The 22,093-nt window shown below is 38.6% G+C and overlaps 2 protein-coding genes and 1 pseudogene across 3 annotated transcripts; 2 read left to right on the forward strand and 1 right to left on the reverse strand.

Moving 5' to 3' along the window:
• Positions 1–174: 174 nt before the first annotated feature.
• On the forward strand, positions 175–2,891 carry LOC147868229 (NADP-dependent D-sorbitol-6-phosphate dehydrogenase-like; annotated as a pseudogene). Its single transcript, XR_015532362.1, has 6 exons — positions 175–321; positions 496–591; positions 707–810; positions 962–1,094; positions 1,643–1,862; positions 2,473–2,891. The product of XR_015532362.1 is annotated as an NADP-dependent D-sorbitol-6-phosphate dehydrogenase-like (transcript).
• Positions 2,892–3,958: 1,067 nt separating this feature from the next.
• LOC147868230 (allene oxide synthase 2-like) lies at positions 3,959–7,075 on the reverse strand. Its single transcript, XM_087316745.1, has 2 exons — positions 6,666–7,075; positions 3,959–5,341 (listed from the first exon to the last, which is right to left on the reverse strand). Exons 1-2 carry the CDS (start codon positions 6,942–6,944, stop codon positions 4,169–4,171), a joined length of 1,452 nt encoding a protein of 483 aa, XP_087172871.1. The 5' UTR covers positions 6,945–7,075; the 3' UTR covers positions 3,959–4,168.
• An 11,146-nt stretch (positions 7,076–18,221) lies between these two features.
• LOC147868231 (Ubiquitin-like superfamily protein) lies at positions 18,222–21,874 on the forward strand. Its single transcript, XM_087316749.1, has 3 exons — positions 18,222–19,011; positions 19,584–20,232; positions 21,440–21,874. The coding sequence occupies exons 1-3, from the start codon at positions 18,287–18,289 to the stop codon at positions 21,593–21,595; spliced, it is 1,530 nt and encodes a 509-aa protein (XP_087172875.1). The 5' UTR covers positions 18,222–18,286; the 3' UTR covers positions 21,596–21,874.
• The last annotated feature ends 219 nt before the right edge of the window (positions 21,875–22,093 follow it).

Here is a 22,093-nt window from a genome sequence, read left to right on the forward strand (position 1 = left end):
GAGATTCAATGCATATACCTTTGATGCGTCTCTGTCCTCCCCCTTCGCAGGTCCCTCGCGGCCTCAGGGCTTCCCCTGCCCTGTGGAATCAGGCCGATTGTCAGTGAATAATGACTGCTATGTGGGCGATGCTGCAGCCTCCAGCCAACGATTCTTCTCAGTAGCGGCTACAAGATGCCTGTCATCGGCCTCGGCCTGGTTTGTTATCCAGGCATAACTGTGGTGAATCGTGATTGCCATTTTTCAAGCTTTTTTTATGGAAATTACTGCCTGTACCTCACGTATTTTGAAATATTCACGCAAATACACATGAATGTTTCAGTAATATTCAGTCAATCCAAGTCAGAATGTAACGCAAAGGAGCATGTTATATTAGCGTGATCACACATTTCTATATTTGCAAAGGGATTCACCATAATCTGAAATTTTGTCCTTAATTTATACACCTCAGCTTTGTGTAATTGACTGAAAGCATGTTTTTTGTTTTCTCTTTAGCTAAATTATAAGAATGAAAAAGAGGTCGGGAACGCTCTCTCTGAGGTTTTCCGACAGGGCTTAGTCAAAACAGAGGAGTTTTTCATAACCACCAAGGTGGGTGAGTATCTTCAAAACGTATTATTCAGACATCTTTAACGCTGAGAGAATGTAGCTTATGACGAATACTGAACAATCAAAACAATTGTTCTGTTTTTATGCCATATCTTAGTTATGGAATTCAGATCATGGAAATGTTCGTGAAGCTTGCCTAGACAGTTTGAAAAAACTTCGATTTGTATTTGGTTCACTTTCCAGTTGCCACTGAGCATACAGGTTAATGATATAACTAATACTGGTTGGTTCCTTTTATCTGACAGTTTGTGACATAAGAAAAGCAAGAAGAAAATAACCTCTCTCTCTCTCTCTCTCTCTTTTACTCTTTCCTTTTTCTAAGGGAATTGGTAATTTTTTGTCTTGGTTGAAGGTGTGGGGACAACAAGGAGTGCTATGGATAGTGAGGGGGTTCTGGATATTGACATTACAATCTCATTGGAAATTACATGGCATGCCATGGAAGATCTAGTTACTGACGGATTAGTTCGAAGCATCGGGATTAGGTAAATATTACGTCTTTAATTAGCTTGTTGAAATTTCCAGCTTGTTCTGCTAGATTGCAAGGTAGTGAATGCATTTGCAATATTACCAGGATACCCCTCTCCCTCTAAACTTCAGAAACATAAGGGGCATTCTGGTAAATACTAAACAAGTTAGCAGTACTTTCATTGTGTAGTAGATGTATATAGGGTTATGCTTTTTCGCAAATTTTGGGTGTCTTTTGGTAGGTACCCAAAACATTTTTGAAGGTTTGCCATAGTCTATTCTGTGAGCTTAGGCAGTTGGGCTTTTTGTGTGTCACCCTTGTGTTTTTTATGAGTTGTGTTTCACCAAAATGGTTCATTTTCAAGTAAAAAAATGTTCAAAAAGAAAGGAAATGGAAGAAGCAAAATCCAATCTCTTTTACCCTGTGCTCCAAATGTACCGAATTTTGCATTGTTAATGCAGCCCATTCTAGAAACAATACGTCAGCTACACAGGCTCACTTGAACTGTCCCCAACCGAAGAACTGATTCCTTTTGTTTGTTCTTTTGTCTTCGTTCTTTTATAGCAATTATGACCCATCTTTGACTTGAGATTGCTTGGCATACTCAAAGATCAAGCCTGCAGTGAATCAAATCGAGACACATCCTTATTTCCAGAGGGAGTGTTTGGTCAAGTTTTGTCAGAAGTATGGTGTTGTCGTGACAGCACATACTCCTCTTGGCGGTGGTGCTGCAAATATTGAGTTGTTTGGTTCTGTTTCTGCTCTTGTTAACCCTGTCATCCAGGTTTGTGTTTCTGCTATCAATTGGTTTTTTCCATTTCTGGTTGAAGATTCATTCATCCATACATAAACTTTTTATGCCTTTGTTGTATTGTTGATATATTTTCTGTATCACATCAATCATAAAAATTATTGAAGTAACAAAATACTATATTCATAACATTTTGGAAATTTGATATGTGATAAACTCAGAGAACATTTTTTCCCTCAAATAAGTATTTATGGACACACAAGAGAATGAAGTATTTCAGTTGGCCTGATTCTATTTTCTACATTGTGTATATATATGCATCCATCAGCTGTATAAGTACATTATGTATCAATGATGGTTTATAGATAGCAATGCATTTTTGGCACAATTTTTTTTACTTTCAAGGCCCATATGGATCATTGATTTTAGCTGCTGATTCTTTAATATGGCTCATGTTGATACTATATTTTGGAAAAAATAAATGTGGATTTTAACTACTTTATAATGCCCCGAGCTTATAAATACAGATTCTTTAAATGGGCATTAATGTTTGAATCTAATCAGTCTCTACTGTTACACAATTATGCAACTGTCTTTCTGTGTTTCAAGATTTAATATTGATACCTTGCACATGGATTTACAGAATTTGGCAAAGAAATATGGTCGAACAGCAGCACAGATTATCCTCTGTTGGGGAATTCAAAGAAAAACAGTAGTGATCCCAAAGTCGAGCCATATTGAAAGGCTTGAAGAGAACATAAAAATCTTTGATTTCGAGTTATCAAGTGAAGATATGGAGGTCATCAAACATGTTGATAAGAATTATCGCACAAATCAACCTGCCAAGTTCTGGGGCATCGATTTTTTCGCATGAGCGAATAGTTTCCTATCCTCATAGGCTGTCTTCAAATGGCATTCCTTTTGTCATGGAAGAACCTTTGGTTTTTGCCTATACCTTTTGAGAAAGAAATTGAAAGGCTTCACCAGACCATGCCATTCTTGAGTGTTCCCTCGATTTCCTCTCCAAATTTGCTGTTTAATGTAATGAGTGTTTAATATGAATGATGGTTTGAACGGTTTTAGATATTGAGAAACGTTTCATAGCAAAAATCATTTGAGCTGAATGATGGTTTGAACAGTTTTAGATATTGAGAAACGTTTCATAGCGAAAATCGTTTGAGCTCTAATAATTCATTAGGCAGTAGAGCTATGCATGGTATACATATCGTACTAGCAACATTACGAGACAGGAGGTGTTTCCTTGCAACAGGTTCGTTCCTGTGTGAGATGGGCATGGCTTTGCGTGTTCAGGTAGAAGTCTGCTCCTTCCAAACACACTTGGGTGGAACTTTGTTTAGGCCTCTTAACTAAACCAGTGCAAAATAGAATAAATTGCTATCTAAAGCAGACTAGATTAAATTGTTATCTTTTTAGCCTCTGTTTTTGTCAACAAATAGGCAAAACTTAGAAAGTCTAATATTTGTGCTACTTAGGTCAAGTTAAATGTCATTCTGATTAATTGTTCACTGCCAATTAGAGGATTAATGCAAGATTAATCATACTTATTACCTACATCAAGCTAATATACCATTTGCAGTCATGATTGCTAGATAATTAAGCTAATGCATATTGTACATACACAGTGTGCCTTTATGCTCCAAACTTAATTAAGTGAAAATTAGTGATCAATTTTCATTTGCGTGTGAGCTATGACCTCTTTTTGCAAATCTCTGTAAGTACATTCAGGCAATTTTGCAAATATCTGATGTATCACTTCACATCTTTTCAGACTTTCGCAACTCCACAAGTTTCCTAGTACATAAGATCAAACAGAAATCAATCACAATGTCAACCTATGAGACTCTCCTTTTAACACGCAATCTCAGTAGTATATACATGCTGCTATCCCAAGAAACCAAAATAAGCATTTTCTACACACCTACCAACCATTTGCTGACGGAGTAAGAAATTTTGTTCCCTCTATATCAGACCATTCTTCCTGTTGCTGCTATTGCCCTCAATTTTTATGCAGTACCTAAAACTAGCAAACACAAATTATTCTCAATTCTTATGTAGAACTCAACTGGCAAACATATATTTGCATCAAACTATTTGATGTTTTCCACCAATCCTGAACTCAAAATTCCATTTAAGAACATTACACGCTTCATTTCTACAAAGTGCTTACCTATTTTGGACGTTTTTCTACAATACAAACTTAAGTACTCAAAGCATTCAACATTGGGCACCTAGTACATGAGCAAGGGCAAAGGGCATGAAAGAGAAGCTACATTAATATTCCATGCTTCAATAGGGAAATTTAGATTTCTGTTCAAACCCTAAGGCTTTTTTATTTTGACGGAGGTGAGGGCATGGGTAACCGAGTCGTCATTGGTGGGAGGGGCACGGGATGTGAAGGAATCATATCGGAGGAAGAAGGTGGCGAGGAAAACTTGGCCGATAAGAGGGACAAGTGAGACACCAGGACATAACTTATTGGATGTAGAAGGTGTGGCATCAGCGGGACCATTTGCCCAAAGGACATGTGACAAGAGGGATTTTCCTTTAGGACCCACAAATCGAGAGGCGACAAAATTTTCGGCATCTTCGCCAAATATGAATGGGTCTCGAGATGCAAATGGGAGGCAACCACCCAACATCTCCCCTTTCTTGACCTTAAATCGTGCTTCATGGGAGGATATCTCCAAATCTTCCTTTGCTATTCCGTATTGGTACGGGACTGGAGGATTCAGTCTTAGGGTCTCATATATTGCTGATCTTATCAATTCCATCTTCATGATGGCTGTGAGTGTTAAGCCCCCTTCTTCCTTCACAGCTTCTCGCACCTCTTTGGCCATAGCTGCTTGCACATCTTCTCCGACTTGCCCCACACGGGTGACAATCCATGGCAAAAAAATGCATAGACCCCCAAAAGCATTAAACCCAACAAAGAAGGCGATTGCATGGAGGGCATCCTCTCGATCGATTCCAAACTCTTTATTGCCAATTTCGATAATATTTTCAGCATATTTGCGGTAGAATTCTATGACCTTGTTGTAAAAGTAGGCAACAAGGAAATAGGGGAGACGGATGTTATGAAGGATGAGTTCGTCGAGGATAGGTGAGATGCCAGAACTGGCAATAGGCAAGACTTGTGGTGCCAACCATAGTTGATAAAAGGTGGGGGAGAGACCGTTGGCGATGGGGTCAAGTTGTAGAAGAGATTGAATTAATGTCTTCAAGGCTGCTTCTCCTACTTGAGCGGAGATAGTGACACCTTCACCGTTGGTGCTGGTGCTTAGGGATTTTTCCCATTCTAGTAAAGCTGTATTGGTTGCTTTTTCAGTTTCTGGGATCCATCTGGAGGCAGTGGATTTGATGAGGGACGAAATGAAGGATTTGTGCTGTGTATGTCGTTCTTCCGAAGGGTCCAAGTATACACAAGGTCTGTAGCCCCCGAAAAAGGAAGTGCTAGGCATGAAATTTGCTGTCAGAACATCTTTCTTGTAAACCTGCATGGTCCAAACCAGAAAACACACATGTAACTTAATTGTTTTGAGTCTATTCTCTAGTGGTAGCCTTATTTACACTGACCAAATAATTGATTGATAAAAAAGAAATTGGACTCGCCCAGGTTAAGTACTTTAATAAGCAATCAAACGCAAGAAAGCTGTTCCAGTTCTCTTTCATATATGCCTTCCTTCTTTAGTAGGGATGATGTATACATAAGGCTTAAGAAAGTGAACACTTGTAAGCTAGATGATCTTCAAGATATCGACAACATGTTCTTGCCAATTCTAACAAGTCCAAAACATGTAGCCTTGCACTTGTTATGTGAGGCAAGATGACTCGTAGAAAATGTATATACTGCCACACACAAGTTCTTGAATCTGAGTATCACATGCTAGAGCACTGCACAAAGCTAGATCACATTTGAGTTGACTTTCCCCTTGTTCATAATATAGACATATTCCTGTACACATTTCTTTCTCAATTACAATGTTCAAGTAACATTCTTAAACATCAAGTCACTAATCAACTCCACATAGAATACATGAAATTTAGGTCAAATTTTAAATCCCAGAATGTCATACGTAACTGGGCCTAGATGGTTAAGTGTGATTGGATAGGGAACCTAGTTGGATTATGTCGAGGGAGCATGAGTTTGGGGCATAGAAATCTAGGCATATAATCAAAGAGACTACTGACAACTATCTGTCCCCATTTTGTCTATCAAGGTAGGTTTGAGTCGAGAACCGCACTATTTGCATTGATGACCACCTGCCTCATTTTGCTGTTGCTGATATGAGAGATCAATTGTGTTATTAAATTAGATAAGTTGACATAGCCAGCAAAGGGCACATTCCTCAACAGCGTTTGACATGTCTACTAATAGTATTGTTGCAAGCAAGTATACTAGAGGTTCTAGTAGTACAAAGTTGAAAACTACATTTAGTACAAGGAAATTACAAAGCACGCCTCTCATCCCTGTGTCCTCCAATGCAAGAAGGGCAATCAACTTCATTCACACTCATAACCACAATCATCAATTTGAAATTGGACCATAGAAGAGACCAGACATATCTTCATGCACTGCCATAATCAGTAGATGGAGGATGACAAGCATTGCACACTATGACATGAAGCGCGTTCACGACCATTTTATGATGCTTCCCTTACCATCGTCAATACTTACAAAGAAGGTTCGAACAAAACTTGTGCCACAAACAAAGGATGAAATCTAAGGGTTTTGCAAGCAGAATTCGGTGGATTAAAACAAACTCGCGGATTCGTGCATCTCAGGAAACAAAACCAATCAACCAAATAAGCAATTACTTTGGTGGTGTCGAAGAGGATCGGGAAGCTGCGTTGGTCAAGGAGCATGATGACGGGGTTGGATCGAAACGCGGGCGGGCTAGGCGGAACATACGTGCGGAAGACGGTGCTCTGGTAGTCTGTTCGCCGGCGTAGCCAGAATTTAGTCTCCCCTTGGAACCAAAAGAAGTCGAGCCGGGCTTTGATGGCAGAAAATATGGGAAACCATCCGTAACTTCCTGGGACATCCCTCAAGGGGAGCTCCACTTGGACTGCAGTGGTTGGGGGAAGGGATGCCATGCTCCAAGAACCCTAAAAGAAGAGGGAAAAAAAACCCTGCTGCAAACTCTTCCTCCTCCTCTTCTTCTTCTTCTCCTTCTCCTTCAAGACTTTTTTGATGGATCCTTAGTAAGCAACCATATACATACAGACTGGGTTGGTTCCCAAAAGGAGCCAGTCCTATCCTTTGTAGATACATATATATATGTATATTTGTATATATGTATGTATATTTGTTTTGGATAGATATGGAGGCCTCCTCCAACCCTGGAGGCTGGAGCCTGGCTGGAGCCTGGCATCACAAACCTCCATATTTGTGAGTCCCCCATTTATGTACATACTCACACAAGATACATGCAGACATGCATACATACATACATGCATACAGACAGACAGACAGAGTCCCCCATTTATGTACGTACTCACACGTGAGTCGTGACACAAGATACATGTAGACATGCATGCATACATACATACAATGATACATACATACTCAAAATAAAAGAACCAACTTTCCCGAGACATCCTTCATCCGTCCATCGGACTTTGCTCCCCATAAATAAACCTTCCTTCGCATATGAGAGAAACTTACTGTTATCGAAAGAATGGTCCAAAGCGTCCTTGCATCTTCTTCACATGTTTTACATTTTATCCCTTGCTTCTTTTGCTCATAACTTACTAACACCTCTTGTTACGATTTCTTTAGAGATTCCTCCTAGCTTATCGATCATGGTAAAAAAAAAAAAAAAGTTATCTATATACGTTCAAGGGCATATTCACTTTTTCACTACTCCTCGCTTGCCCTTTGTACTATTGCAAAAGTAGCCCTCCCTCTTTATGACAAAGAGTTGCATATAGGCCTTTTATATCTTTCCACATGCACATGAATCATGATATTTATCTTTGATGTCCATCCTACACTAATACTCGTGTTTGAGCTAATACTCGTGTTTGATACGAGTGTGAGTGATTTTCAAAGTTTCATGAATGATGCCACGAGCAATAATTTGGGGGACATTCGATAATCAGGTCATGTAATAACTTCATAAGGAATCACTTTCTCTTCTTTGATGGATAAAACAATGATTTTAAACGTGATTTGTTGTGATGTCGTTTTCAAGCTTTTTCTTTAGGAAACCCACGTGTCAAATAACAATTAAGTCATAAGCTTATTGAAAAGATAAAGGTGAAATGTACTAGACACTAACGGACATTAAAGGTGAAAGGGTACGATGGCTTTAAAAACGTTGCAATTACAAATTGTTGCAACTACCAATGTGATGAATTGTAATATATTGTATTATACGGTATTGTTGTAAGGTTGTGGAGCCTTGAGGATTGATTATTTGGAGGGTTGTGGAGTCTTGATATTTCTACAATGCGAAGTCATTGCAAGGTCGCATGCATAGATCATGTATCGTAATCTATGATGTGTAAAAAGGGGGGTTTCCCCTCTCTTAGAAGTAAAGAAATTTGCCAAGCATGTTGTAGGTGACAACTCAATGTGTTTCATTCACTATCTCAAATGATAGACAAATTGAGCCTAATGTTGTGGCTGAAAATATTTTTAGCTACAATGCAGAGAATCTTTCAGCTAATTCAAAGGCAATGGTATGTGTCGATTGTTCAATGGAAGATGCCAGGATTATCATCCTCAAAAGGGGTTTTGCTAGACGTTCATTACATATAGGATGTCCAATGTCATTCTTTTTAGCCTTTCACTCTGCTTCTCTTGTGATTTGTTAGAGATCATCATGGCTAGAGCCATTGTAATGTTTTCAGCCTAATGATTTGGTCATGTATGCAGAAGTTCTACTAATGAAGAATAATTTTTTTGGAAGAAAAATGGGAGGGGGGGCGGCTTCCCCAATATATCTCAAGTAGATTTATGCAATCATGGAACTCCAATCCTTTATTAAAATTATGTTTCAATTGTGGTGTGCATGTGTTCCTTTGTGCCACCCTTTTAGCTCACCCTTTTTAGGATGCACATACCCATGTTGACCCACCCTTTTAGCACACCCTTTTTAGCCAAGCCAACCCAAATGGGTTCCGTTGTATCAACTATAAATTGATTAAGAAGTAAGAAGCTAAGTAGATTGGTTTTGATCTCTTATGTGCATTTCACATATTGGTGGAGATGTGGGGTACCAGTTCCCCACATCCAAGCATCCACCTCTTCCGCTTCGTAGGTAGCATCACCCTCACCACCATCACCAACACTCTTGTTAGTCTCTTGTAGTAGTATCTCTTCTATTAGCACCGCCTTAGTTCACTAGTTATGCCTCCCGATATCCACCGCTTCCTCCATCCAAGTCCTTTTTTGCGATCGTCATCTATACCTCTCTAGCACGCAAGCCTACTACACCTTCACCTCAGGCACTCTCACATTCTCACACCGCTTTTATGCCTTGCCCCACCAACTCTTCCCCCTCACCTTAGGTTGCCCACTAACTTCTTCTCCCATGAGTTTCTCCGATCTCCCTCCTACACGATAGTCATCCTGTCCCCCACCTCAGCCAAGTCCAGGTGGCCCTTAGTCTAGAAGAGTGATTGATCTTTCTTTGCCAAATGATCTTTTCCCTGATCCTCCTCTGACACGATAGCCCTCTTGTCCCCCACCTCAACCAAGTCCAGGTGGCCCTCAGTCCACAAGAGCGATTGATCTTCGCCGCCATATGATCTTTCCTTGATCCCCCTCCCACATGATAGCCCTCTCGTCCCCCACCTCAACAAAGTCCAGGTGGCCCTCAGTCCACAGGAGTGATTGATCTCTATTCGCCGATTGATAGCTCGTTTTCCGTCACTAGCGCCGTCCAACTATCAAGGCCAATAGTTCCACAGGGATGTCCTCAACGTCGTTGCAACTCAACTACGTGTCCGTAAATGTTTACATCCCCACACCATCTTCACCGAACACCTCAACAAGACCCTCAAACACGAGATGGCTACATAAATCAACCTTTTTCGAGCACTCTATGGGCATAACCCTCGCCTCGCACTAGAATCATCCATTGATTTCCATTTGAATCCTGCCATCATATGCTCCCCCTCCTTCAACAAGCCACTGTTCTTGTTCTTGTTCATGTACCTGTCCTGTTCTTGTTCATGCCCCTCAATCTCTTGTTTCTCGCAGGGGGGAAATGTGGTGTGCATGTGCTCCTTTGTGCCACCCTTTTAGCTCACCCTTTTTAGGATGCACGTACCCAAGTTGAACCACCCTTTTAGCACACCCTTTTTAGCCAAGCCAACCCAAATGGGTTCCGTTGTATCAAATATAAATTGATTAAGAAGTAAGAAGCTAAGTAGACTGGTTTTGATCTCTTATGCGCATTTCACACTATAAAGTGTTGTGTTTTAATGTTGTTGCTTTTCATATTCCACCATGAAAGTTGTTCTTGTTGTGTGCATCACTATACATGTATAAATATATGTGAACATGCATGAGTGTCAAAGTTTTCGATATGTATGGGAATGTTTTTATAGGCTCAACTATGTGTTTGTGTACGTAGACATATATGAGTATGTGTATGTTTACTTCAAGAAGTGGGAGATTTAGGTTGAAGTTCACGACGAAGGTTATTCGGGGAGTATAATAATTTGTTTTTTGGCATTGCATATTTAGGGAATATAATATTTTCTAGGTGCAAAAACGGTGTATTTTGGGAATATAAAGTATCTTTGGCGAAAAGGGAGAGAGATGGGTGTGTAGTTGAATGGGGTAAAAAGGTATATGTATATGTGCGCTAATATGCAAGAAGTGGGAGATTTAGGTTGAAGTTCACGACGAAGGTTATTTGGGCAGTATAATAATTTGTTTTTTGGCATTGCATATTTAGGGAATATAATATTTTCTAGGTCCAAAAACGATGTATTTTGGGAATATAAAGTATCTTTGGCAAAAAGGGAGAGAGATGGGTGTGTAGTTGAATGGGGTAAAAAGGTATATGTATATGTGCGCTAATATTCAAGAAGTGGGAGATTTAGGTTGAAGTTCACGACGAAGGTTATTCGGGGAGTATAATAATTTGTTTTTTGGCATTGCATATTTAGGGAATATAATATTTTCTAGGTGCAAAAACGGTGTATTTTGGGAATATAAAGTATCTTTGGCGAAAAGGGAGAGAGATGGGTGTGTAGTTGAATGGGGTAAAAAGGTATATGTATATGTGCGCTAATATGCAAGAAGTGAGAGATTTAGGTTGAAGTTCACGACGAAGGTTATTCGGGCAGTATAATAATTTGTTTTTTGGCATTGCATATTTAGGGAATATAATATTTTCTAGGTCCAAAAACGATGTATTTTGGGAATATAAAGTATCTTTGGCAAAAAGGGAGAGAGATGGGTGTGTAGTTGAATGGGGTAAAAAGGTATATGTATATGTGCGCTAATATTCAAGAAGTGGGAGATTTAGGTTGAAGTTCACGATGAAGGTTATTCGTGGAGTAATATAATTTGTTTTTTGGCATTGCATATTTAGGGAATATAATATTTTCTAGGTGCAAAAACGGTGTATTTTGGGAATATAAAGTATCTTTAGCGAAAAGGGAGAGAGATGGGTGTGTAGTTGAATGGGGTAAAAAGGTATATGTATATGTGCGCTAATATTCATGTGCTTACGTGTATTTGTGTCTACATTTGGGATATGTGTATATCACCTTATTATTATTATTGTGAAATGTCATGAAAATCCACGATAATTATTTCAAGTAGGCCCACCACAAATTGTCCCTTGTACTTATAGGTTGTCCCTAAGATAGGACTCATTGATTGGTCACGTTCATGGGTTTAGCGAGGGGTCGTTGTAGTGGAGTTCTTGTTGTGAATTCCTTGATTATGGAGTCATCGTTATGAAGACGTTGTTAGAAGAAGAGATCTTAGCCTCACCAAAGCTAATCCCCTTTATATAGCTCTAAAGGCTCTGAGATCACCATGTGTTCCCACATAGCGCTAGTCATGGGTTTGTCAAATTCCTAGGATAATTGGTTTCCCAACTATCCTACAGGCTACATTTAACCCATTAAAGCTAGCTATAAAATTAGTCCATAATTTGATACAAGATATGGAAAAATAGTTTGGAAGATGGGATGCAACACACTTGTTGCATGATGCACCAATAGATTCCTCTTTGAATGAGACATTTTTGGAACACCATTTGATCATGTCATGGGGAAAATGTGGAGGCTTGTGTTTCATGCATTATACTACATATGTTGCACCTAACTACAAAACCATGTTCTTCACCGAACGAGGAAATTGCAGACATCAATGCCTGCTAGAGCCCATCCTATGATCTACCATATGAACAATTACTTCCATGTGATTTAGCTCACACTCTCTACGATGTGAGATAGGGTGTTGGGGCACAAATGATAAGATTAATCAAATATGTACATTTTTCCCTAAACAAGTTCGAGAGTTTGAGTATCACATGTTGATATAATGTTCTACCTTTGATCGCATCTGACTATGGATGTCCACACCTTCGACCAAACCCAATCCTTGCATGAATTTTTCTCACAAGCAGAATGTGCACTCTTGATTGCAACGTTCATTACATAATAAAGTTCTTGAACATCAAGAAACACTACTCACTTTCACATGTATTGCACTATTTCTAGTCTCATGTGTCATATTTGACTTAATGATTATATGTCTTCATCTTGTGAAGTGATAAGTAATGGTAACATAAAAGCCTATTCACAATATTCTTTGCGTACTCAAATATTTTCTATTTTATTAATATACATTGTATATCCCTTATCACTTAATTCAAAACAACCAATACACATGGCGAACACGATTTCCTATAAGCCTACAAATATTGAGTTGATCTAGGGTCAACCCTTCGAAAGTCGCCACGAAGTAGAACTCAAAACTTTATACCATTATGTGTTTTTAAGAGTTGACGATGTGTCATTGAACTCCATGTTGAACATAAGAAGTGAAAGCATGTCACGTTTGTCAATTATGTCCAAATCCCTTGTACTTGAGAAACCCAACACAAATTGAAATTGCAAATGGACAATCCAACCTCCTCACCTCGAGATAACACCACTTGGAACACAAATTTTGTATCTCCTCTTTCTCTCTTTCGACTTGTAATATTCGGATATAACTAGTTGTAATATATTGTGCAAAAGCCTAGTCATCATGCCCCAAGTTGTTACACTACTAACATTGTGTCTTGGGTTCGAAACCCAATTCTCTCACTTCTCTATTACTCCATACATAACCCCTTAATTTGCTAGATGTCATCATGGAACGTAGGGATTAAACCCATGACCTCTTGGTCTCCATCGGGCAACCTTACCAATTGAGTTGCATCCATCCAAGCCTTTGTGTATGTGTGTGTGTATGTGGTGTATAAATAATGGCTTTCATGACAAAAGAAAAAAACACCACCATGACTCTCTCTCTCTTTGGTGAAAACACACAATTATATTAATAAATGCGTATAAAAAACACTACTTACAATGGGTGTGACAATGGAGTATGGTCACCCACTAACTACACTACATGGGTAGTGGAACATGTTGAATTGCCAATAGGCAAGACGAACAATCCACTGAGGAAAGAAATTCCACTTGCTAGTAATCCCTTCAACTTTCGTAGATATCCTTTCACTCCATGTCTATCATCGAATACAAAATCATTGCGCATGTTCCAATTATGACGCAATCCCCAATATCTCAGAAATAGAAAAACGATTTGCATCTCTGATTTTGGGTCAACCTGTGTAAATTGTGTAAACACCCACTGTCTAGGTGTCAAATTTATACCATGATAAAACTTGCCAAATTTGAGAAATGTAACTCCAAATCTGACAAGCAATCAGACATTATATAAATCAATGAGTACTATCTTCCATTTGAACAGTGCAAAAAAAGCAATTACCCGTTGCTAGTCCACAACGTTTTAGAGCTAATCCCAACGAAAATCCTCCAATCAAAACTCTCCAAATGAAGACCTTTGCTACAAGTGGCAATTTAGAATGCCAACTACGTTGTAAGATCTGCCACCACCCATGATCAGATTTGTGTATTTTCCATTCTTCTTCAGCCTTAGATGATAGTTATCCAAGAGACTCAATAGAGCAATGATGCAAAAGATTAGTACTCTCTCTCTCTCTCTCTCTCTCTGACAGTGAATAATGGCTTTCATTATAAACGAAAAAAACACAACCGTGACTAACTTAATACAAAGTATTTGTCACGAACAATAGAGTAGAGCAAGAGATGGCTAGGCAAAAGGTAAGATACTAAGAGATAGATTGAGAAACAAGAGATGGACAAAATAGAATATAGGATTATGTAACTGGCGTTCACCTTGACTCTGCATGTATTTATACATGTTTGTGGGCTCTGCAGTAACTTTACTATAATGCAAGAGGTCAAGAATTTGAATATTGACATGACCATGACAATATTTAACCCTTATAGACATCTACGTACTACTACTACGACTACAAACTCAATGTCATCCTACACACCAACTCAAATGGCGAATATGACAATATTGAATTGAACCCTTCTAGGCATCTAAATACTAATACTACGACTACAAACTCAATGTCACCCTACACACCAACTCAAATGGTGAATATGTGACCTTGTAAAGTTCCTTCTCTTCATGGTTGCGATTTCATGACTTCTCTAACACTATCAATTGCTACAAAAAAAGTCATTTTAACTTTACAACATATTTTCTCACCCCAACTTACAAATCAAAAGTGAAGACATTCCGCATATTTCAATTGAACCATAGCCCCCAAAACTCGAGAATGCAAAAATAATTTGGGAATAAGGTATCGGGTCATTGTTCTCCATATGTCCAAAAACCCAACGGAATGAAGATAGGCTTACTCTAGTTAGAGACATCCATACTAAATTGATAGACTTGCAAACCATCCTAACCATCGAGCATGAAAGAATTAGATGCCTACTATGTTCCAGTTTCATCGAACAAAAGAAACACATTCCTCTTGCAGTGTTTATTTTTTTAAATGTATCTCCCAATGATGAAGCTCTAACCATAATTCTCCAAATGAATACCTTAGCTTGTAGCATCAATCAAGAACACCAACCTGCCTTGAGCACATGAAACCACCAGGTAATGGGCTTATGAAACCCCCATATTTTTATAACCCTTTCTTCCATCCACTTATGTTTGTTAATCAACTTATGATAACCATCGTTTGTTGAGATCATATTCAATATACTATTTCCAACAAATGTCCAATCAAGCTCTTGAGATCTCCAATCGAAATAAGGAATTAGCTCATATAATGATAGTATAACTTGCAACTTATCTCAAATAAAGGAATAACCTCATGGAGTACGAAATGTTGATCATGTTATTCGAAATGCCATTAATCTTCTTTGTGACACCAATGTAGCATACTTGACAGTTACTAAACCCAATCTAACCATCCGATTAAATTGAAGGTTAAGATGTTGTTTACCTTCCACCTAAATAACCTTGATGTCGCCAAAACCTCCATTTGTAATGAATTGGCACATACCCTTTCTTGTGGATTATGCCATTGCCCAAAATCCAACATACTTTGTGATGATCTCAACAAATGATTAACTATCAGAGGTCATGCACATGTAACCTCCCTTTCATAATTAAGAACATTCTACCAATTAACCTCAACCATCATGTTTCAAAACTTAATTCATGCCTTCTCTAAAAAGTATGCCACCATTTCTGTCCAAGGTTGTACACCCTCAAATAAATCGAATGAAAGTAAATTAAAGAGCCACCATATGCTCATATCAATCATATTATGAAGTATACGCACCATTCCTGCATTCACATTCGCGAACATTCGTATCATTCGAGTATGGAAAACACTCGAAGTATGGTAAATACCATACTTTTGCACTCATTATTTATTGTTAAGTAATTAGGTAATTAACTAGGGTTAATTAGAGACTAATTATATGGTTACGTTAAGCAGCGGAAGATTAGTATGATATGCGCATGAGAGTGTGTGAGAGGAAGAGAGAGAGAGAGGAAGTTACACTTGAACACAAAGATAAATGGGGGATGATTAACTATATTAAAAAGTGTCATCAACATTCAAAAATACCCACAATGAGGTATATATACAACCCATGTGCAAAGGTGCACATGTGTGGGTAGAACATAGGTACTTATGTGTAAGTCCTACATTAAATGTACTAAGGAGTGGAGGATCTAGAATATCCCACTTAAGTACAAGGTCCTATTTAAAGGGTTAAGGTCAACACATTAACTAGATTCAATCTAGGTAACTACTAAGTTACATGTGTTGACTAACTAGATTAAACTAGTTGAGCTTGATATCTCAACATTTATTATAAGGTATTTCTTTTTAGGGTGAAAAAGTTAAGGTAAAAAGTGTAAAAAGAAAACACAAGAATGTTTTAATAACATACGCATTCATTTGCAAACGTATGAAAACGAATGTTTGGGCTAACGAACACGAATATTACGTACTATGATATAAATTCAATATTGATGCCCCACCAAGACGCGTCAGAGTACAAACATGATCCCATGCCAACCACGACATGACATTTTCCCCTTTTCTTTTCCATAACAACGCTCATATTGAGTGTGACACCATTTCAAGAGCTTTCTTCGACCATGGTAACAACGGAAGATAATAAGACACCATATATACAATAATCGATTGGACCCTCTTAAGCCATGCATGAAAAGGCTATAATTGAAACCTCCAAGACATTGGGACCACGGGCCACATCCACATCAAAACCCTTTGCCCTCTTGCTTCTCTTCAAGAGCTTGGATGGAAATGAAATTAGGCCTAATATAACATCATTTTCATTGTAGAACATGTTTTTTATTTAAAACATGTTTGTTATTCTACTATAACTATTTAGCTTAAAACATTATTTTTATCTTATTTTTATTTCTAGTTTTTACTTTCGATGAATGGGTAAATATTCCATTTTTTGTTGTAAACCATTTGTCTCGTGGACCAATTTTGGCCTTAGAAGACGTTAATATATCCTTTTCTCTCTCTCTCTCTCTCTCTCTCTCTCTCTCTCTATTTGTGGGTGATTGATTAGCTATCTTGCTCCTCGTTAGGTTTTAGCATTTTGGCAAAGACCACTTGTGACCAATGAATTTGTGCCATTTCAACGAAAAAAGTGTGCTCCACTTGAATTACAATCGACAAAGTACTTTGTCCATCAAACAAATTTTAGCAATGGGTTTCAAGAAATCTACATAGATGTTCTCTCCCATGATGTCCGCTTTGGTCGAAAAAACAAGGAAGAGAGCAAGGATAGGATCTCACACATGGTATCAACAAAAGAAGAAGGAGGAAAGACAACCCTGGGACGAAACTTGTGTTGATGTGGCACAACCCGGGAGTTTGTGCTTGTGTGGCATCCTGTCATTAGTTTTTGATAACAAGTACAAACTCTCGAGTTGTGCCACATCAACACGAGAGAGAGAGAGAGAGAGAGAGAGAAGAGAGAGAGAGAGATCTTCTTCTTCCGGCTCATGAGTCTATGTTCTGTTCGTTTTTCCCGACCACTTTGTACTCATGATGTGGTAGAGCCAGGGGGAACCCTCGTGCTAATGCGGCATGGCTTGGGGCGAAACTCGTGTTGATGTGGCATAGCCCTAGACTAATCTCGTGTTGATGTGGCACAACCTGGGAGTTTGTGCTTGTGTGGCATCCTATCATTGATTTTTTATGAGAAGTATGATAGACGCCCTTAGTGAAAATATGCTCTCGGGGTTGTCTCTTCTTCTTTTGTTGATAGTAGGTACAATCTGTGACATCCTATCCTTGCTCTCTTCCTTGTTTTTTCGACCAAAACGGACATTCTCGATTTCCATGGGAGAGAAACATCTATGCAGATTTCTCGAAACTCGTTGCTAAAATTAGCGTGATGGACAAAGTACTTTGATTGATTGTAATTCAAGTGGACCACACATGTTTCGTTGAAACGACACAAATTCATTGGTGGCAAGGTGGTCTTCGCCAAAACGCTAAAACGTAACGAGGAGCAAGATAGCTAATCAATCACCCACAAACATAGACTTGTCATCAAAGACCAATGACAGGATGCCACACAAGCACAAACTCCCGGGCCGTGCCACATCAGCATGAGATTAGTCTGGGGCTATGCCACATCAGCCCGAGTTTCGTCTCGGGCCGCGCCACATCAGCACGGGGGTCCTCCCTGGCTATGCCACATCATCAGTACAGGTGGCCGGGAAAACGAACAGAACGCAGACTCGCGAGCCGGAAGAAGAAGAAGAAGAAGAAGAAGAAGAAGATCTATCTGTCTGTCTGTCTGTCTGTCTTGCGGAGAATAACCTTGTCTGTCTGGCTATGGCGTTTCCTTCTCCTTCTCCGGCGACTGTTTCTTCACAGCTCTTCCTGCGAAACCTGGATGGACGAACAACCACTCTCCGCTTCACCACCGACACCCTCACAGGCTCCTTCCTCTACCACCACATCTCCTCTCTCCTCCGCATCCCTGCTTCGTCCTTCTTCATCCTCACAGGGACCAAGCTCATCACTCCACAGACATCTCTTTCATCTTCGCCGCCATCTTCTGCGGATCCGATCTCTCCCGCGACGAATCTTTCATCATCACCTCCTCCACATCAAGATGAAGTACATACCGTGTTCCCTTCCTGTAGCCTTCTGCTTCGACTTCGTGGAGGTAAAGGAGGATTTGGATCTCTTCTCAGAGGAGCAGCTACTAAGGCTGGACAGAAGAAAACCAGTAATTTCGATGCTTGTCGTGACATGAGTGGAAGAAGACTCAGGCATGTGAATGCGGAGAAAAAGCTCAAGGAGTGGAAAGAACAGTCTAAAGAAAGGCAGCTTGAAATGGCTGCGAACGAATATCTCAAGAAACAAGCAAAGATGGAGAAGGAAGATTCTGGTTGTGCGAAAGAGATCGAGAAGTATAGAGAAGAAACATTTAAATATATGGAAGATGTGGAAGATGCAGTTTTAACAGGTCTTGCAGAGGCGAAGAAATTTGGCAAGAGGAAGATCGTTGATGATGCAGTTCCCTCCAGTAGCTCTAAACGAGCACATATGTGGTATGTTAACGGCAAACTTTGTTGTTGAATAAAACTGCTTAAAGGCATTTTTTTACTGAGTGATCCACGAAAATGTACACATTTAATACAAACCTAAAACGTTGTGTAAGATTCAGTTCCTTCCAGTAGCGCTAAATATGAACTTGTGGTAAGTTTAAGCTAACTGAATGATTCAGAGAATTATTGAGATATGATATAAGACTATGCCAAAGTAGTTTTAAAAGACACGCATTCACAATAAGATGCACACACCATTATAAATATATTGTCTCAAATCTTCGATATCCCTGGGCTAAGTTTAAGACTCACTCTTAAGCTAAATTTAGGACTAAGCCAAAGTGACTTTAAAAGGCACACATTCACAATTAGATGCATACACCATCATATATATATTGTCTCGAATCCTCCATATCCCTGGGGCTAAGTTTAAAACCTACTGTTAAGCTCTAAAATTTATTTCAGCTAAAGATTGTACTGGGGTTCATCTTTTATGTTCACTTTTCAGATTGCTGATTTTTTATTTTCTATGTTTGCATCTTGCTAAGCATGAAACGGTAACGGTTTTTGATTAGGTGTTCTAATGAAGATGATATCATGGAGGGATCAGAAGATGAAGATGAAGATTCTGAGGATGGGGGTAAGAGTGGATTATCTGAAAATGAACACGAGAAGGATGCATCAGAAGAAAACAGTGCTGAGAAAGGATCTGAGAAGAAAAACAATGAGGACGGCTCTGAAAAGAAGTATGCCAAGAAAGTATTTGGGAATGAGGGCACTGAAGTAAGGGCTGAAGAAAATGTTTGTGGAAATGGTTTAGAATATTCAGCTGCTGCTGGAAAGGTCAAAGAGAAGATCATCAAGGAAGGTTTGGTAACTGCTCCTGGGAATGATGAGGTTGCTGCCCAACTAGTCAAAGAGAAGATCATCGAGAAAGGGTTCAGGTCTGTGTCTGAGGAGGAGAAGACTCCAAAGGAAGTTTACACAAAGCAGGGTGTGGAAATGGATTCAGAAAACATACAAATTGAAGAAGAAGAGATTGTTGCACGGACTGATAAGCAATATGGAAATGGAACAGATGGTGCTGCAACCAATATATTGGCCAGTAATGGCACTTTGGCTCAATGCCAATTGAAGGATGAAAGCAAGAACAGTGCAAATGTTGATAATGGATCCCTTGCAGAGCTCAACTTTGATGCTATTCACTGTGCTTCGGACTTGGAGGTAAATGAGAAGTTTTGTGTTCAAATCCTTTTTCTGTCAATATAACATAAAAAACTTATTCTTTCAAATTTAATTTCAAGTTCATTTAAGTATTTTAGTGGTAGTCCTGGTAGATATACAAAATGGGCATGTTTAGATATCAATGGATTGGTAAACACTTATCAAGTCTTGAGACTTGTAGGCAAAATATGAAGTTACTGTATTGAAAGAAAAATAAAACAGTATTGTGAAGTAAATGAAACTTCTTGGATTGATTCATTTTTGGATCATTTGCCTTATAGCTTCTTATATGACCTTACACCATATGATACCCACACTACCTTTTTATTACTTTTTGTGGTTGAACTTGTGTAGTTTTCATTGTTTGTATAAAATTAGAAGTTCATCAATGTGAAAGAAGTGATAATTTTCCCTAAATATATTTATGCTCTTAAACTCCTGTGCATTTATGTATGCTATGGAGTATTTTGTTCACCATTAAACTATTCCAACACGGAGTCAGTGTAGTCTGTAGCACTGATGATTCATGGTAAATGGTCCATGCCATTGCTTGAGCTATAGGAACAATTAGACCTTATAGAGTGTATGTAGGGCATTAACATTTATATGCAAGTTGAAAAATGTCTGTAGAAATTTGAGCTATCTGAGATTGGTGTTTGAACTCTCGGGCTCAGACCGTATAGGTGCTAGCAAAAACTAATATAGCACTTAAATCATAAGATAAAGTCATGAAATTTGTGTTGTTTATTTGCTGGCTTTGACCGATATGACAATCTTCTGAGGCTCCACTGTTTCCTTGAATACAACTTGTATAATTTTGAATTGATTTATAAGATATTCCCACAAACAAAAGCTGCCATGAATTTGGAGAATGAAACATGAAACCAGAATAAAATCAAGAGAGCTTCGCGGAAGCTTAGTCATCAGTCATCAGTCATGAATCATAACTCTTCTTTTTCCCTTCGACTCTTTTGTCTCTTCGATACATTTTTATCTACAAAGTGAATCTTAAAAAGAGTTGGATGCATCTTAACTGTCTGTTCTTTGATTATATAATATGTGTTTTGATTAGTGTATTAATAATTCTTTAACGTGTTTTTTTAGTTTATGTATTATATTCCATAGGGGCAATGTCTTAAATTTTTTTGATGCATCAATAAGATTTAGTTTTTTCAAGTGGAGTAAACTTAGTTCTTTTTTTATGCAGGTGCTTGGCCTTGAGAAATTGAAACAAGAATTGAAGTCAAGAGGGCTGAAATGTGGTGGCAGCTTAGCTGAGCGTGCAGGAAGGTTGTTTCTACTGAAAACCATCACCCTTGATAAATTAGACAAAAAACATTTTGCAAAATCAAGAGTTCAATAATGATATCAGGTTTAGTCCATACTATTAGTATAATTAGTTGTGGGAGTTCTAGAGAGAAGAACACCTGCTTGTAATATACACTTTGTGTGCAAAGCACTATTTTCAGACTTCCCAACCTTGGTGAAGCCAAGCATTTTGACTTGATTTGGTGCCATTTAAAGTCAACTGTTTGGCTTATAATTATTTATCTTTAAATTAGTGAGTCTGTTAAGGATAAACAAGTATTTAGTCATTTACTCAGCAAATGAAATATAATAGGCGGATGAGTTTTTATCCATCTGCAATCTTGTGTTTTCAACATTTTGTTCATACTCGTTTAGAGTAGAGGAAGGCATTATGTGCCAAAACCAGAATGTGAAACCATGTATTTATACATCACACTATAGTTATTAGGTTGCCTGATTTTCTGACTTTTGAAAATGGTGAAGCTTGAAGTTTCAAATATGGTCATAGAGAATGGGTATGATGTAGTGTTCATTATAACTACAAGTTTAGTTT

The sequence above is a fragment of the Azolla caroliniana genome, unplaced genomic scaffold (genome assembly GCF_043228905.1).
Source record: "Azolla caroliniana isolate FFs.n. ecotype wild unplaced genomic scaffold, voAzoCaro1.0.p SCAF_1, whole genome shotgun sequence".
NCBI classification, from domain to species: domain Eukaryota; kingdom Viridiplantae; phylum Streptophyta; class Polypodiopsida; order Salviniales; family Salviniaceae; genus Azolla; species Azolla caroliniana.